Source organism: Xiphias gladius, chromosome 20 (genome assembly GCF_016859285.1).
Source record: "Xiphias gladius isolate SHS-SW01 ecotype Sanya breed wild chromosome 20, ASM1685928v1, whole genome shotgun sequence".
NCBI classification, from domain to species: Eukaryota; Metazoa; Chordata; class Actinopteri; order Istiophoriformes; family Xiphiidae; genus Xiphias; species Xiphias gladius.
Genome location: NC_053419.1, coordinates 4,567,896 through 4,585,476, shown reverse-complemented (window position 1 = coordinate 4,585,476; position 17,581 = coordinate 4,567,896). Strand labels below are relative to the sequence as shown.

The following is a 17,581-nucleotide window of genomic DNA, read 5'->3' as shown; positions in this document are numbered from 1 at the left end:
CACATGTGAAACTGTTCAGACATCATCATTTACACCCAGGAAAAAAATGTTTTGAAGCTGGCTTTGGCCACTGAAGCTGGTCTTAAAAACATGCTGTCAGTTTTTCCTTCATTCTAACTTTGACAGTTTATGTTGGTTCAATCTAAGTGCAAAATGATGCCTACTAAAATACATGTAATACCCATTCAATATTCTATTTGTCTTTCTTCAACTTAATCAAGCTTAAAGACTATAGGTCTGCAATAATGCATTTTGTGTATGTAATATGTTATCATGTAAGCATTTTTAAGTTTGTGCCTTTAAGTCCATATTAAAAGGTTATTGTTTTGTTATGTCTGTGTACAGTGTATCGGTGTGTCAACAAGGTCGACGAACAGATGTTTGCTTCAGTCATACGGGTCTGTCTTGATTAGATCACCAAAGAAGAGCTCAGTCCTTGGAAATATGAATTTCATTAAAAGTACAAAAAACTTGACTTCTTCACAGGCAGTCGAGGGAGTAAAGACAGTGTGAAAAGAGTCAGTCACATGAGCTAAGACTTTAGCTCTATTACAGACTCAGTACTAAATATACTGTCTGCATTTTGAATTATTTTTAGCATTTTGAATTGTGAAAACTGCAAACAGGAGGAAAATTTTTCAGTCAAAAGAAATGAGGAAATCTGTCCCACAATCTCCCTGCAGCCCACGAAGGCTGTGATATTTATATAGAAATAGCTTTTATAGCATGACTAAACAGGTATCTGTTCAATTCTAGTAAAGTACTAGTAAATTGTACCATGGATTAATAAACACATTTTGGTATAAATCATATACATATCTAAGCAGTCCCTAAACATAAAAAAGGCATCTGTGAAATGTCAGTGCTCCCACTATTTGTAAACCCGAGCAGTTTATCCATCTCTCCTCCTACCTACTGTACCTCCACACATCACCCACCTCCCTACATACCTACCACGTTTGCACATACGCCTACACCTCTCTTCTATCTCCCCAAGTCCCTTTTTTAGAAGTAAACTGCAACATGCAAATCACTCATTGCATGGCAACTCCCACACGAAAACTTAAAACAAATCATTTAAAGCAACAATATATTTGCATGTTTTTCTGTCAAATCTTAGAAACTTTCATCACAGCCACAGCGGTGCCCTCATAACTCCCCAAGCAGGGAAGATGCACACTGACCATATTCCCATGGCAGTTGATGTTAACACTCATGCTGAAAGTAAACCGATGAGTTTGGAGATTTCATACAGGAAAATACCTAACTACATCTACAATAACTGAGGTTGTAGATGGACTGTCTCATTATGGTCATTATAATGGGACATTATACCGTATGATGGACCTTAGAACTCAATAAAGACTGTATGGGCATGTGCAGACTAGCTGTCAACTGTTAAAACATAGGAAAAATAAATTATTGGATCTGTAATGATCTTTTCAAATTAAAAATTCCCAATTTTTAATTGCAGCAGGCAGTGCCTTGGATTCTAGTGTGACATATTTTTAGAAAGCATAGGCCATTTTTGAACAGCAAACACTTTGACTTGTCATAGGAAAAGGAGGAAAGCACAGGGTTTTACTAATAACATCATCGATGGCTGAGTTCTAATCCAGTGTCCCAGAAAGCCATGACGGTGTGACAGTCAACCTGCATGTACTTTACCAGGTCTCTGAAATTGAAGCAGCTAAATGGAATTCAGCCATTAATAATGGAGGAACCTAGAGAGCTATCACGAACAAATAACCATGACACCAAACTATGTGAGAAGTGACGTGAGGAAGCATGTTAACTCACCATCACAGATTGAAAAATTGTGGATAAAGGTATAGGAACATTTGTGTAGTCGAAATGCATCTGAGACCATGCCTCACGTTCAAATTGGACAAATAAAAAAGTCCAAAGTAAACTATTAAACTCAAGTGTTACAGTGAATCTGACAGCAACATTTCAACAACGACTCCCTGTCATCCCTCAAGGCCCATTATCTTAAACTATCTTAAGGTTGTGCACTTTAGGGGAGTCCTTGAGCAATCCAGATCCAGGAGAAGTTTTCTGGAAGACTCCAAATGTATGCTTGTCCTCTTTGGGATTGGCAAAATCCAGTGAGAGTTTCAAGCTAATAAGCAAAGATCAAGCAACTGGTACATTATCCCAACAAGTCGGAAATTTCACACTCTCTTTCATGATGCAGACGTCCTCTAGACCCTCTGATGTGTTGATCTGTACTGCATGGTCCTACGAAAAACTGCCTCCATCAGCATCCTGAAACAAACAACAGCTACCACAGTAATGGTTGTTTTTTACTTCTGTGTACATGCCTGGATCAGCCTCTGTAGAAGGAATTGTGTCTTCCTAGATCTGAAATCCAGATGCCATGTCAGGTGAGTTAAGTAGATGAGATAGAGAACTCTTTCCAGAGTTTATTTGGTGCTTCTCCTAGGTCCACCATCAGGCAAGGTATGACAGTGTCTCTGGTGGCTTTAATACCGGGGTTTCTTGAGATCTGAAATGAAGAACAATAAGTTTGCAAAGAGCATAAGTGCTGAAGACTACCTTCGGGTGGTAGAGAGCTAGAAGTCTGTAACTGTATTTATGGACAACAATAAAGATGTGCCATTTGAATTCTGTAAAACTCTTAATAATACTTAAATGCAAGAGGCAACCAAATTCTGATCGTCCTTTTCATAGTGTATCTTCTGAGCTTTTCAACACAATGTTTTTGGACATCCAATTCAGATGTTGGGACTTTCAGGCAGGTAGGAGTATTCAAAACAGTTTCAGTTACAAACACGGGAAGTTCTAGGTTCGGTGGGGATCCCGGGCTTAGCCCGGAAATCTTTGCATGCGTCTAGTGTCACGCATCGATTGATAAACATGAATAAGTGCTATATTAATAAAGTATTATTATTGTTGTTGTTGTTGTTACTTCAGGCACACTGTTAATATTTATAATACAATCCAGTTCAACAGCACTGCAAACAGCAACCTCAATAATAAACATATATACTGTAGGTATATTAATACCACTCTGACAGTGTCGATAAGAGTTGAACATTATTATCTTTGTAAAGATAAAATTTATGCCTGAGCTGATGTTGCATTAGATTTTACAGATGTACCGGACCTAGTATTCCTGGTCATTGAATGTATGTGAAACAAATTTTTCCGTTCCGTCGGTGCTTTGCCGCAACCATTCCATTTAAAATACATTTCTGCCTACACAGCTATGATCTGGGTTCAGTATAATTAATGCAACGGTGACGAGCAGTACAAGATCAAGATTACAAGATTCAGGGCTCAGGCCCCCTAAGCCCACCCCTGCGTCACCTATGGTTGCAAAGTGTTATTAGTTCAATCAGTCAATTTAAAATACCAAACACAACAGGGGCTTTAGTAGCCATAACTCAGTTAAGGTTACATATCGTTTTAAGGTTAAAGATGTATTTTAATGTCAGTTAATGATAGCAAAACTCCACTGTTGAACCTAAAGCCACACAGCATGGCTAACCTTAGCAGTTTTTTTAGTCCACAAACAACGTTACCTTACAGCACAGTAAGACACAATGTTTAACTACTATCAAGTTTCTAGGTTAATAAGTGCTTGCTATCTATGATAAACCAGGTCTAACAGGTCTTCAGTGATGTCAGCAACAAAGGTGATCTGGAAATGGTTCAGAAATTTCTAAAAACCTGGATATAAGGCAGATCGATATCCATTGCAAGATTTGCAGGCGGCCTGTAGCAACAAAGATGGGAGACACAACAAACCTTATCCACTATTTGAAAATGTACCACCCCACCGAGTATACGAAAAGCCAAAGCCTGCACTTCTAAACTGACTGTCTGCCTTTTCAGTCATTACTGAGTCTGAAAGGAACCAGAGCAGTAGTAGTTTTATTTTATTATGAAAGTAACGTAAAAAAAGCAATTCACATGTAATATTCACACTTATACAGTACACGGTGACAGCGCTTCATAATTGTTTCTAACACACCAGGTGACATTGTTAGCAGTTTCACTCTGAAGCACATACTGTACGCAAAAACATGCATACCTTGAAAAAAAGTTACATTTTACAAAATGTAAGATATCCCAGATATTAACATCAGCATCTAGATAGTAAATTGGGCTTTGCTACATTTGCAGTACGGACATGGGACTCCTGTGTGGGTATGTTAGCTTAAAAATGATTAACAATTTCCCTGAGTAAGGAGGAAAGTAGGCACAAGTGTGCATTCTTTCTGCATTCATCCATTGCTACAGCGGTGAGAGCTTTGCACCAAATATGGGGAAACTAAATAAAACCAAGGGTCTTGTGGGTTGCCACTTGAATTCTGAGGCAGTGAGGTTCATACAGTTGAATACAAAGGCAGATATTACTGCGCAGCTGTAGGAAATATAATGACTGGTTTAAAAATCCATGTTAACTCTGGTTGGACAGGCTGGTTCTGCTGTGTAGCTGTGATGCTATTTTGGAAATGGAGAAACAAAAAAAGGACTAAAACCACAACATTTTACAGGGATCATCAGTGATGCTGAATTGCCAGTATTTTCCCACGAACACAACTAGATAAACCCAGGTGAACAGGTGAACTGCCTCAATAACATAATGAGATTATGAATAAAATTTTGAGGTGGGCGTTGCTTTTAATTGAGCTATCTTTGTCCTGTTTTTTGTTGTTCAAACATTTCTGAATGTTGCCATGCTGCGTGGGCGTGTATATGGTTTTCTCCAAAAGTCTCTGGCTGTCTGTTAAACAACAGCTACAGAAGGGTTGACGTTTAGACCCAGCAACTGCCTTGTCCGACCTGACAGTATATGTATCACTGCATGTTTCCAAGCAAAGATATTTAAATCTGTCATTTTCGTTTCATAGCCGTTAGGAATTGTGTGTGTGTGTGTGTGTGTGTGTTTGTGTGTGTGTGTGTGTGTGTGTGTGTGTGTGTGTGTGTGTGTGTGTGTGTGTGTGTGTGTGTGTGTGTGTTTGTGTGTGTGTGTGCTCAGAAAGTCATTAGGGTTAAATATGGAATTAAGTCAGTATTAAAAGGGTTTACTCTACATCTACATTACAATAGATCCTATTTCAAGGGAGGATTTTTCTTTTTTTAAGTCTGAGCACAAAGACAGGGTGTGTTAAACCCTTGGTTTTAGAAGGGGATTGTTTATCTTGAGGGAAAGGGTTCCAAGTTCTCCAAACCAGCACAAAGCCCAGACTACATAGACGCTGCAGGCAGATGAGATGCGGTAGAAGAGAGCATTCAATGGTGCTCCCCTACAGTTTCAGAGACAGTGTGATTACTGTCTGTATACTGACAAAGGAAAGCCACAGTAAATTTACTCTTCCTGTCAAATGACTGTGGTTCAGATTCTAGAGTGACAAAAATGATACCCATAAATGCTACTGGAGGATATGCAGTCTGCCTTTTATAGCAACAAATGGTTGACAAGACATAAATGAAAAAGGCGAGACCAGGCTAATAGATTTTTAACATTAAGAGGAAGGAAAGAGTCTTTGGGAAAGTCACTACGCCACAGATCCAAAGATGGCAGTAGCAAGCTAAAATATGCTGCAATGTGCAGCATATTTAAGCTATACATTATCTTAACCAGCATATTTTTTATGCTGCAATGAAGCAGCATATTTTAGCAAAGACATGTAGGTAGGAGATGGCTAGGCAGTTGTAAATAATGCTCAATTTAAAATACTTAAAAAAAATTGGTATTTCAAGTGTTTCATGAGGAAGGAAATGTATTCAACATGTTTATTAGAGATCAAGCAAACCCTCAATATGGTTTGATGAATAACACTGAACGTAAAAATAACTTTTGTCTACAAGACAACTCCACATTACAGGTTTATCTCTGCCACTAAAAAGGCTATACGACAAGCAACACATCTACGACAATATTCTCATTCCCTCCAACACTCGCATAATTTCACATTTTTCATTCAATTTCACAAATTTGATTTCATCTATTTTATTTGCATTGATGCTCTTTCTATTCACTACACTCAGGGCTAGTTTGGTTGTATAGTGGTAGGCTTCAGTTTACTAGTGTGTGGATGTTTTTCTATGACATATTTGCTGACCAAACATTAGGAGGAAGTTATTCATGAACTTCTCGCTGCAGTCATACAGCCAGTGAAACCTCATACATGTATATATAGTCAAAGCTTTCGCAATTTTATAGTTTCTGGTTTGGATTCCAGGAACTTAAACTTTAATATAGGGATTAATTAAGGGATTAAGGATTCATATAACACCTTGAAAGAGTAAATACTATTGAGGATTGGTTTATGCTGGTAAGTAGAAAACCATGTTTCTTGTTTGTATGTTGGCTTACTGGTTTGTATGTCTGCCTGTCTGTGTATGAGCACTGCAGCCAGTTTCTCTTGTGGCTGAAGGGAGGGTGTCATGACACTTCATACAGTAGCTCTGAGACGCCACGCCAGGAAGTGAAGTGGGCTGAAGCGGAGCGTTGCAGGGCTCAAACCCCGATGACACAGACACAGACAGAGGAGCTACACAGCTGACGCAGCACTCCATGGGTAAGTTTAATTCAAATTTAACAACAGCTTTTTCAAGATGTGCATTTTATGGACTGTTTGGCCTTTCAAAGAACATGTTAAAAGATGGCAGCAAGGCTGCTAGGTTTTTTTAATTAGAAAGACACAGTGCTATGCACAGAAAGTGCCACTCTCTACAGATATGAGACATTCAGAAAACTTTTTCTGGTTTGTATGCTGTCACAGTTCATACAGTATATTGCTTTCTGTTGGTTTTAAGTCAATTCAATTTTATATTTTTCATATAGCACCAAATCGTAACAGAGGTTATCTCAGGGCACTTTTCATGTAGTGCAGGTCTAGACCGTACTCTCTATAGTTATATTTACAGAGACCCAAAGTTCCCCCATGAGCAAGCACTTGGCGATAAGGAAAAACTCCCTTTTAAGGGGAAGAAACCTCAAACGGAACCGGGCTCTGGGTGGGCAGCCATCTGGTTAAAGCAGTTGGGTTTGGGGGGGGGGGGGATCAGTAGAAAAGAGAACATAGCACAGTGCAAGTTACACAAAGTGATGTATAGTAACAATAATAATGATAATAATAGCAGTGCATACTGAGCAGGATCAAGGGGGCAGTGGGTGGCCCACAGTCACAGATCCAGACTTTCTAGCACAAGGGCAAAAAAAAATACCTGCGGGGGGGGCAAGCCTTAGCCAGCCCTAACTATAAAGCTTTTAAGCCTAAAGATTTTAAGCCTACTCTTAAACGTAGAGAGGGTGTCTGCCTCCAGCATCCGAACCGTAAGATGGTTCCACAGTAGAGGACCCTGATAACTGAAGGCTCTGCCTCCCATTCTACTTTTGGAGAGTCTAGGAACCACAAGTAAGCCTGCACTAAGGGAGCACAGTGTTCTACTGGGGTAATAGGGTACTACGAGCTCTTTAAGAGACCATGGTGCCTGACCATTAAGGGCTTTGTAGGTGAGGAGGAGGATTTTAAATTCTATTCTGGATTTTACAGGGAGCCAGTGCAGAGAAGCTAACACAAGAGAAATATGATCTCTTATCCTTGGTCCTGTCAGTACTAGCACTGCAGCATTCTGGATCATCTGGAGAGTATTTAAAGATTTGTTGGGACAGCCTGATAATAAGGAATTACAATAATCCAGCCTAGAAGTAACAAAAACATGGACTAGTTGTTCCGTGGGTTTTTAAGACAGGATGTGCCTGATTTTTACAGGGTTATGTAGGGAAAAAAAGGAAGTCCTTGACATTTGTTAATTAAAGGACATGTCCTGATCAAAGATAACTCCAAGATTCCTAACAGTGGTGCTGGAGGCCAGGGCAATGCCATCTAGAATAACCATATCATTAGATAATATGTTTTCTGAGGTGTTGGGGTCAAGTACAATAACTTCAGTTTTGTATGAGTTTAATAGTAGAAACTTGCTGGTCATCCAGGTCTTTATCTTCTTAAGGCATGCTTGAAATTTAGCTAACTGATTGGTTTCATCAGGCTTCATTGACGAGTAGGAGATATCATCTACATAACAGTGGAAGATTATGGAGTGTTTCCTAATAATATTGCCTAAAGGAACACACAGAATAGGCTTCAATGTTTTCTTCGTTGTGTGTGTAAGACTAAGAACTAGGCTTTCGAATGAGTTATAATTGGGTTTAGGTTTTGGGTTGATTATTAGGCTTGAGTCAAAAATGGCTGCAACTCCACCTCCTCAGCCGATGCCTCGAGGAATGTGAGTATTAATATGACTGGGGGGAGTGGATTCATTGAGGCTAAAGTATTCATCGTGACACAGCCAGGTTTCAGTGAGACTAAATATATCAATATGATGATCTGACATTTGATCATTTACTAATACAGCCTTAGATGAGAGTGATTTTTCAGTGTACAACTACTTCTGTTTGTTTTTGAGTTAATTAATTTAGTTGGTCGGGGGGCAGACACAGTCTCTATGGGAGTTTGGGTGGGTGACTGCTGCACTGGAAGCACAGAGAAGCGTGTAAGACTGCAACTCTACCTCCTCCTCTCAACTCTGGGTTGTCATGGTTTTGGTTTACTAATAAACTCAGTCAGATTTCAAGATATGAGAGCTACGCCATTGAATGTGGGATGTATGCCGTCTCTCCTAATCAGACCAGGTTTCCCCAGAAAGTCCGCCAGTTATCTACAAAACTCCTTAGAGCTGCCAATAACCAGAGTTGGTTTCTCAGCGGGTGAGTCACTGAGTGGGGGGAACTTGTACAAAACATGAACCGGTAGGTGGTGAACCGGGGGGGGGTTGGAGGTACACTGGGTCGGTTCGCACCGGCTCCTGGGGGCTGGCTAATAACCGTAGCTAACGATTTAGTTTCCATGGTGCGAAGCCTCGCTTCTATCACTGCAAATAAACCACATTTATTACATGTACTATTATCGCTAAAGGATGCAGAGAAATAGCTAAACATAGGATACACTGAGCAAGAGAGAGCAGGACAGTGGGGGGCATAACATACAGTGATTCCACTCAAACGAATTCCTGTGTCACAACCCACAGCGCCCTTTCAACATAAGAGCGCGCCACATTACATTAAACACCACCACACAAAATCCTAAACTAGATCAGAGTCTGAATAGCGTGTAAACAACTGTGGGATTAGCGAGATAGTCGCTGAAAGAAGGAGAGAGCTACGGGAGCAGAACCCGTGTGAGTTTAAATGTACATCAGGTCATTAGCCTCTGTAAGGAAGGAAATAGCAAGATTTACTGGGTTGAGATAGAGCTGCAAAAAATGATGCCTTTACCATTAACAGAGAAACGCTGGAAACAGAAAATGAGAAAGTATGCTTAGTGCAGCATCTCAGCTTCCAATGGCAAGATGGATGAATTTTAATGAGTTTTAATGAATGAATTCATGGAGACTTTAACGTCACCGACTTTCAGCAGCTTCATATCATTACGGTATGATTTTAAAATCGTTCTACAAATTTCTGCTGTTTGAATACATTATCGAAGTTTTTGTTTTAAAGATATGAAGATTTTTGTCTTGTGTAATGCCAGCTACTGTAATGTGGACTGTCCACCTCAAGGGCTATACCTGTCAAATTCTACCACTGCAATATGCAGTTTATAGTGATGTAATTGTAGAAATTTCTGAAACGGTGGGTTCTTAATTTCAGGCAGAAGTAGACAAGAGTAGCTTCTCACTTTCAGTGGTAATGAAATTTTCCAACTGAAATACAAACTGTGGCTTGCAGATTTTATCAGGTGTAGCTAGCTCACTAATTAATGTTAGTTCCTTCAATTGGTTGGGAACTTTGACAGTGACTTTTTAATGCTTCCAGCTAACTCGTGAGAAATGAGAACCCTGAAAAAAAGTGTTAAATATACATTTGATGGCTACATCATGTTAACTCAGCAGCGATGTAAGGAAAACTGGGGCTAAAGTTTACAGGTCCTTGATAAAAAGTCAGCATCCTCACCAGTTCATTCATGAGGAGACATAGAAATAAAGGAGAACTATGTTCTTGTATTGCAGGCTAGTTAGCCCCAGTATTTAAAAAAAATGTGGCATCAGACTGTTATTTTCTTTCTAACATAAAACCATTTGGATGTTAACTGTAGGAAAACATAAAAAGTTTCTAGGACAAGCAACACAAAGATTAGATCCATGCTTTATTGTTCACATTTTCAAACAGTGTTTCACTTTTGCATGAGAGAAGGATTTAAAGACAAACTGATAAGTGTGGCAAAGTCATCTCGGATGAACTTTTACAGAGTAGGACAGGTCTGCTAACATTTACCTGAACTTATACCATAGTTAACTAATACTGTAAATGCTGATTGTTATCCTTTCAAAGTACTGCCAGGTTAGTTCTGTAGGTATTAACTGGAGCCGACGTAATTTAAATCTATTGCTTACATTCTTGTGTTCTTGGTTTTGGAATGGCAATTAAAAAAAATTGTGCTGTTATTATATGTGAGATTTTGCACGTTTGCAACAGTGTGATTTATATGAACAATCCAAAAATATCCTTGTTAATGTTCTACCATGATTTTAACCATATCTCCCAGCCTTCTGAAGTGATACTCAAAACAGCTTGTTTGTTGCATCAGTTACTGTAATGTTAATGTTAAAAGCATGCAGGCTTTTAGTTAGGAATATATGGACTCACTTTACGCATCTGTTTTAAGCCGTGCTAAACCATGCCAGTGGTAGTACCAATGTGGGGTTACAGTAGCATATAGATCTGTTTTCCATCATTTCATTGCTTTTTTATAGTCTACTTTGTGGTAAGAAGGTTCTAAACTTTGTTCCATTTGAACACAAGACTTCTGGTTTATGTCGAGCCATGTGAAGTAGTTAGAGCACAGTGAACTGTGTTTTTGTGCGGATGACTCTCACGTTGTCTCCTTTATGAATGGATGTGAAATGTTTAGTGGCACGTAGGCCTTTCTTCTATGTTTGAATGTTAAGTGGACTGAACTCATTAAACTCTCCTGTGGTAATATAAAGGAGTTGATAAAGTCATACACTCCAGTGGTGTTCTTAATACAGTTTAAAAGAATTTTAGCATGTAAGTTCGTTTTTGACCTTTTGAAACAGTATGTGTCATCATGTAATATAAACTCAACTCAACTCCACTTACTAGCTTTCAGAGCTTTCAACTGCATCTCATGGGCTTCATTCAGCGAATGGTGCTGGCTCACTCAAGAGTGAGTACAACATGGGGAGCAGCATTAATACTTAAGCATCCTGTTTTAAACATACTGTAGCCCCCCAGCGGCTGTTGGCTCTTAGACTTAAGGAAGTAAAGTTCAATCTTATTTTATTTTGGTCATTCCAACTATAGGAAACACAGTTAAAACAAAATATTGTTTTTTCAAGACAGGGGTATAAAAGCTGGCAAAATGTCAGATAGAACAAGTGTGTGTGAGTGTATTAAAACCTGAGTATTCTTAAATGATGTACATTAGCAGAGTTATTCAAGGATCACACTATGTGATATCAGTATTACCTGTATTGTGTATCACAGTGAAACACAACCATCGCTGCATATGGGACACCTTATGATATCCCGAGAAAAGGACAAAGGTGTCCGAATTGTTTGCCTTTTTTTTTGCCCTAGTTTTACAACTTGTAAGACGTGTTCTATGATGTAGTTGTGCACTTCCACGCACAACTGTAAACATGACGATGCTAAGAGAAACAATGTATTATTTCATTTCAGTGAACCTGTAACCATTTGACAGGTTGAACGATGTCCGTTGATTGTGCTGTCAGGTGGAACAGCAAAGTTAGTCCTTGACACCCATAACTCCTTCTTGATTACCCAAGTACATCATGTAGGTCATGAAAAATGGTAAGCTGTTATTGGTCAAAGCAAAAGAGTATTGCTTTGAATGATTTTTGATGTGATGCTTGCTGACAAACAAAGGGCTGGTGGTTTCAGACTGGGTCGATGACTCAATGTAACAGCGGCCAGCAGTCAACAAAAGACAACAAAAGGCCTGGGAGAAATAAACTGGGTAATATTTAGGCCCATTTTTGTTACAAGGCTGAGAAAAATAAAACAAATGCAATGCTTATCGGAAGGGAAGCAATGTGGCCATAAAGTAGCTGGCAAGAATACTACAAACCTGAAGAGACGCATTCTCCGTGAAATTGATACCACCAGACCACTGGACCAGACTCTTTCTGCATTATTAGTCAATCAACCTATTTTTCATCAGATAAAAATAAGATAAAATGTAATTAATCTGAAATAAGTTTGCCCATATTAGATTGACTGAAATGTTCAATATAATCTGATGACCAAAAAAGATTAAAATGTCACCGTTTTCACTGACTAAACTAGTCAAAAATAGTCAAGGTTTTCCCTGACTAAGAATAGACTAAAATGCCCAGACTTTTAGCCAACTTAAACAAGGTAATTTGAAACAGAACTAGGACTAGATAAAAAAAAAAATTGCTGACAAAATTAAAAGCTTTACAAATGCATTGTTCAAGTTATTGAATGGAAAGAAACAAACTGGACATGCTGTTGGGAGATTCTCGAGAAAGTATTTGTCTTCACACTGGCAGTCTGTTAGGGATCGGGTGCAGAACTGCTGGTCTGCCAGCCTCTCAACGTCGGGTGACGTTGAGAGGCTATGTGACGTATGTGCAGATTTACATAGATTGTATGCAGAACGTTTTCTTAGGAGGTACACACGACACACTGAGGCGTACAGGGTGTATAACATGACACAATATAGAGTGTGTACAAGATGTGTACAGAGTGTAGGATGGAGATAAGATGTACAGGGTTTATGTAAGATATATCAGGTTATATAGAAGGTAGATATAGATATCTAGGGTCAAATTTCTAGGCTTTGTATGGTGTTTATAAAATGTATGTCCTTGTGACTGATGTATTATTTTATATGACATTAGTAGATTGCTACTGATGCAGAATTTACATAAGAATAATTTTACTGTAGTGTCATATGTTGTTAGGTAAAATCTGAGCAAGTAGGAACTACATCGCTCAGATAAATGCAGTGGAGTAGAAAGTGCAATATCTCCCTCTGAAATGTTGTAGAAGTATATGGTAGCATAAATTGGAAATACTTAAGTAAAGTACAAGTACCTCAAAATTGTACTAAAGTGCAGTAATTGAGTAAATGTAATTACATCACTGTACGTTACTCTCCCCCACTCATAAAAATGAACTTTTGAAGTTCACATTTGCTGTATCTTTGTTTTTATACAAAGTACAAGAATAAAAAGCACAAATGTTTCCGTTGACGGCTTCCGCAGCCAAAAGTCACAGCAGACTTTCCGATCTGCCACAGTAGGACAAGCACAGGTGACACTTATAACATTAACAATGGTTAGGTTACATTCAAGTGTCCCAGTAAAACATGGCAATGTGAAGGGAGCCAGCGTGGACAATACCAGGACCCTGAAACTCAAACAGCTAAATGGAATTCAGCCATTATTCATTTTATTCTTTACGCCTGTGTTTCTTCTGCTGTCTCATTACAAGATGTCTTCAGTGAGATAGGTCTGTTGTCACTAATAGGTGTTTTAAATGGGCAAGCAATGTCAGGTGCACATAATTATAACAAATTGAATCCTGTTGAATAAAAACAACAGCATAAAATAAATATAAAAATACACAAATAAATACATTTTTCATTGTTTGCTTTATTTATAGCAGATTTAATTGATTCAGTTCTTTTTTTTTTTTTTGCCTGATTTGTTCTTATTATGTTCTCCTGTGAAAATAATCAAGCCTACAGACAGCTCAGCCAAAATGTATGGAATGGACACTGCACAATGATAGTGCTACAGTAACTGTCCAGTAGTACAAGTATGTAATATTCTGTATATACAAACCATAAGTAGTATACAAGATTTAAAGTGTGCCTATTTTTCACATCAAAGTCTGTTTACAGGTATTGGGGAGCACTGCAGCATATGTGAAAAATCTCTTATAAAAGCTTTTGTGTCTCCAGAGGGATCTGTGTGAAGTCCGAGTGTTACGGGCATGTTACAGTAGTGCAATGTTAAACTGGTGGAGTACCCCTTTAAGAGGGGATATTTAAGATGTATGGTTTGTAGATAAGATTTATAGAGTGGGAAGTGGCATGAGTTCAGGCGTTCAGTGTTCTTAAAGTAAAACCCCCATTCATTTTCTAAATGAACAATGTTGGGTGACTGAAAGTTGGAGCACTTCAGGGCTTCAGCAGACATGAAACTGCACATGAATCAGCCGAACAACTGTGTCCGAAAACATCTGTTGGAGGAAACGGTTTTTTGGTAAAAAGTCACAGCCAGGTCAGTGGATATGAAAACCTAAAGAGAGAAGTTGACTACAACTCCCAAGAGGCATTTCACATCCAATCCACTGATCTTAAAAGTACAATGCTAATTGTGAGCTGAAGCCAGAAATTAGACTTTATCTGAAACCCGATAATACATTAATCAATTCGGTTTGGGATTCTAGGTTATTTTTTGGACGAATGTTATTGTTAGCATCAAAGAACCATTTCGAATTTACTACCGTTCTAATTCTCGCCTGACAGGCTTCTTCTCCATAGCAACATCAGCTTAGGGTCATGGTATTGTAGTATTTAGAGCCATGCCAAACCGACAGAAAAAAAAAAACATCATTTCTCAGAACTTACATTGAAATACTTAAACCTTATGGATACAATCTACAGTACTGTTACCATATTCAGGAGCCTCCCGTGTTTGAATGTTAAGGCAGCCCGGTCAACTCAAGATTTACATCCAATGGCACCACTCGGTACCAGTGTAAGAAGCAGTGTGCCATGTATGTAGTGAGTCGGAAAGTAAGGGTGTATGTATTTCAGGCTGGTGGATGGACGTGTAGTGAATCTGACTTTGACTCAGGAGATCACATCCCTTTACTGGCCATAACGACAACGTTTCCCTAACCTTAACCAAACCGTAGTTGCCATGCACAGATAGTGAGCAGAAAAACATTGTTATTGGCCGTAAAAAAAAAATTCATCGGAATTGAACGTGATCCAGGGTGTTGCAGAATCATCCAGTATCAACTTTTTATTGTCTGTTGATAGGGTTGATTGAGGAACATTGAGGCAACTATTAAAAGAAATCTTTCAAACGGAAATTTACAGTGGGGAAATAAAAATTCACATCTCTACAGGATGTGTATAAACTGTATAGGAAGATGTGTATTTGGACTAGAATATGGATGTGAGATATATAAGGAGTAGACAACAGGACACAAGGAGGTTGTAGAGACAGCCGGGGTCACTTGCAGCACAGTTACACACTTAAGATTTTACGGACTAGAAAGCAACGTGAAAGTTCATCCACAACCTCACACAGAAACAGCTATGTTTCAGGTCATATTTGGAGACACGAGTATGTGTGTATGTGTGTGTGACCTTGACCTCTTTATTGTTCCAGCCTTGAGTGATGGAAGTCCCCCAGCCTCTTTCTCAGGTCCTGTCCGTGGAAGTGTGTGAGGCATGTGTGTGTAATGGTGTGGGTTGCATCCGGCAGCCAATCGCATACTAGCTCTGAGGAAGCAGGAAGGAACAAGCCGCAGCTGGTCGGCCAATGAGAAGCTGGGGCAGGAGGAGGAGGCCCTTTCAGGAAATGACTAGCGGAGTATCAGTGGTGCACACCACCAAAAGACTTTCTAATCGACAAGGCTCATGGCTTTATGTGCTTCTTTAAATTATATTTCTATTCTCCATTAATCCTTCTTGTTCTTCCATCTTTTCTTTCACTCAATTGTATTCCGATTCTGTCTCCAAAACTTACCGCCCCTCTGGTCTCAAATCTGTGACTCAATCCATTCTATCCTTGGTCCGTACGACCGTACATCCGTCCTCCGTCGCTCCGCACGGCTTAAAAGTATGCTGGTTTATTGTGCTTTGCCGCTGCCATCATGTCCACCGACATGTCCGGTCCATCTTTGAGGAAGAAGTCATTTGCGCGGAGCTCCAAACCGACCGTCAAGATGTGTATTCGGGAGCAGAGGGAGGTCATGTAAGTTTGAACTCCGTTTTCATTCTGCTGAGTCTGGCTTATCTTGTGTTGTTTATTTCATCTTTTGGTTTTCGTCTTGTTTCTTTATGTTCTTATTTTATGGATGTATGCCCAGACAAGTTGCCTGGAGGTTTTACCTACATTCCTTGGTTGGGTGACCAGTTCGGAGACCTGTTTATCGGAGTAAAGGGATAACGCATAGGGTGGTTTTCAGATACTCGAAACTTGGTGTTTGTGTTCTTATCTTTGGTTTAAGGTGTCCTTTGCAAAACCACTCAGTAGGAGGTTTACGTCATCTGTATCGGTAATTGTTTGATTTTGTAAAGTTTCTTCCCCGTTACAAGAGGTGAGTGATGCAACTGAGGGATTTCATGTCAACTTTGTCTGTGCATATTGATTGGCATGTTAGAGCTGCAAACTTTAGTTGGAGAAGCTCATAATTGAAGTTAATTTTTTCTATCATTTTTCATGTTACATTTTCATCGACATTTGAATTTTTGCTGATGCTGTTTGTTAATTTGCCCCCCGTTTTCATCATAGCACCTTTCAATCTATAGTATTGAGAATAAGTTAAGCCTGTTGGGAAGTCAGGAAGTCCGAAGTACACGTGCACATTTTCTCATGCCACATTTTAAATAGCAGCAATGTGACAGCTTTCGCCAGATGTGAAACTTTGCTCAAAATAGAAATGTGCGTTGTCCATTTCAAGCAGGCTGATGAGCAACCCCTTCACTGCAGGAGCAGCAACACATACTGTACTTCCAACACTCATTCCATCTCTGAGCGGTTTATGACAGTATGACATTTCGTTCAAAAGCTGCAGTGAAAGTCCGGCAAGTCCAAGCAAAGTCGAGCTTATCTGAAACAACCTTTCTGCCCAAAAAAATGTAAATAGAAGAATAGAGAAACACTTTGGTGGCAAATGTGCAGGATTAAAAAAATACCATTGATACAGTATCTACTGTAGCAGAGCAAAAAGCAGACTGAAGCAAGGCCACACAAACACAAAAAAGGGGAAGATTCAACGGAATTAAAGCTGTGTACTATGTTGCTACAATATACTGAATGGGGCCTGATTACAATGGATGAATATGATGTAAAACATTGCAAAAAGCATTCTTACACACACATACACAAACAAGTAGGTTGTGCAGTGGGTCGTGTCCTATTTTAGGACGTGGCAAAACTTTGGTGCACAACAGAATCCTCATCTGAGTCTGGATCTGACCGAGGCTCAAACATGTATGGCTGAATCTGCGATGTTTCCTAAACACTAGCCCTCTTGATGCGAACTGCGCTTTTAATCAAGGAAAAACTACAATACTTCCATCAGAAATGTAGTGGAGTAGACAACAAATCCTCCAACTTAAACGGCCACATAGGCCGCCTGTCCCTACCCTCAGACATGGCCTGTGGGAGCGTACCAGACCGTCATCATCATGGCTGCGATAATAAACACGCAGAAATGAAGGGCTGTCTCCTGGGTGGAGGTCCTGCGTTTTGTCGTCCCCACCCATCCACCCCACCTTCCTCC

The 17,581-nt window shown here is 39.5% G+C and overlaps 1 protein-coding gene across 4 annotated transcripts in view; it reads left to right on the top strand.

The window, feature by feature from the left end:
- The first annotated feature begins 6,524 nt into the window (after positions 1-6,524).
- The window catches only part of sh3bp2 (SH3-domain binding protein 2), a 29,892-nt gene continuing 18,835 nt past the window's right edge, over positions 6,525-17,581 (top strand). For 2 of the 4 annotated variants that reach the window (XM_040158376.1, XM_040158375.1), the window contains exon 1: positions 15,684-16,047. In XM_040158376.1, coding sequence (XP_040014310.1) covers positions 15,947-16,047 — 101 coding nt within the window. In that variant the 5' untranslated portion in view covers positions 15,684-15,946. Of the gene's footprint in view, positions 6,558-15,683; positions 16,048-17,581 lie in introns of those variants that run through there. The other 2 variants (XM_040158379.1, XM_040158378.1) reach the window with 2 other exon arrangements.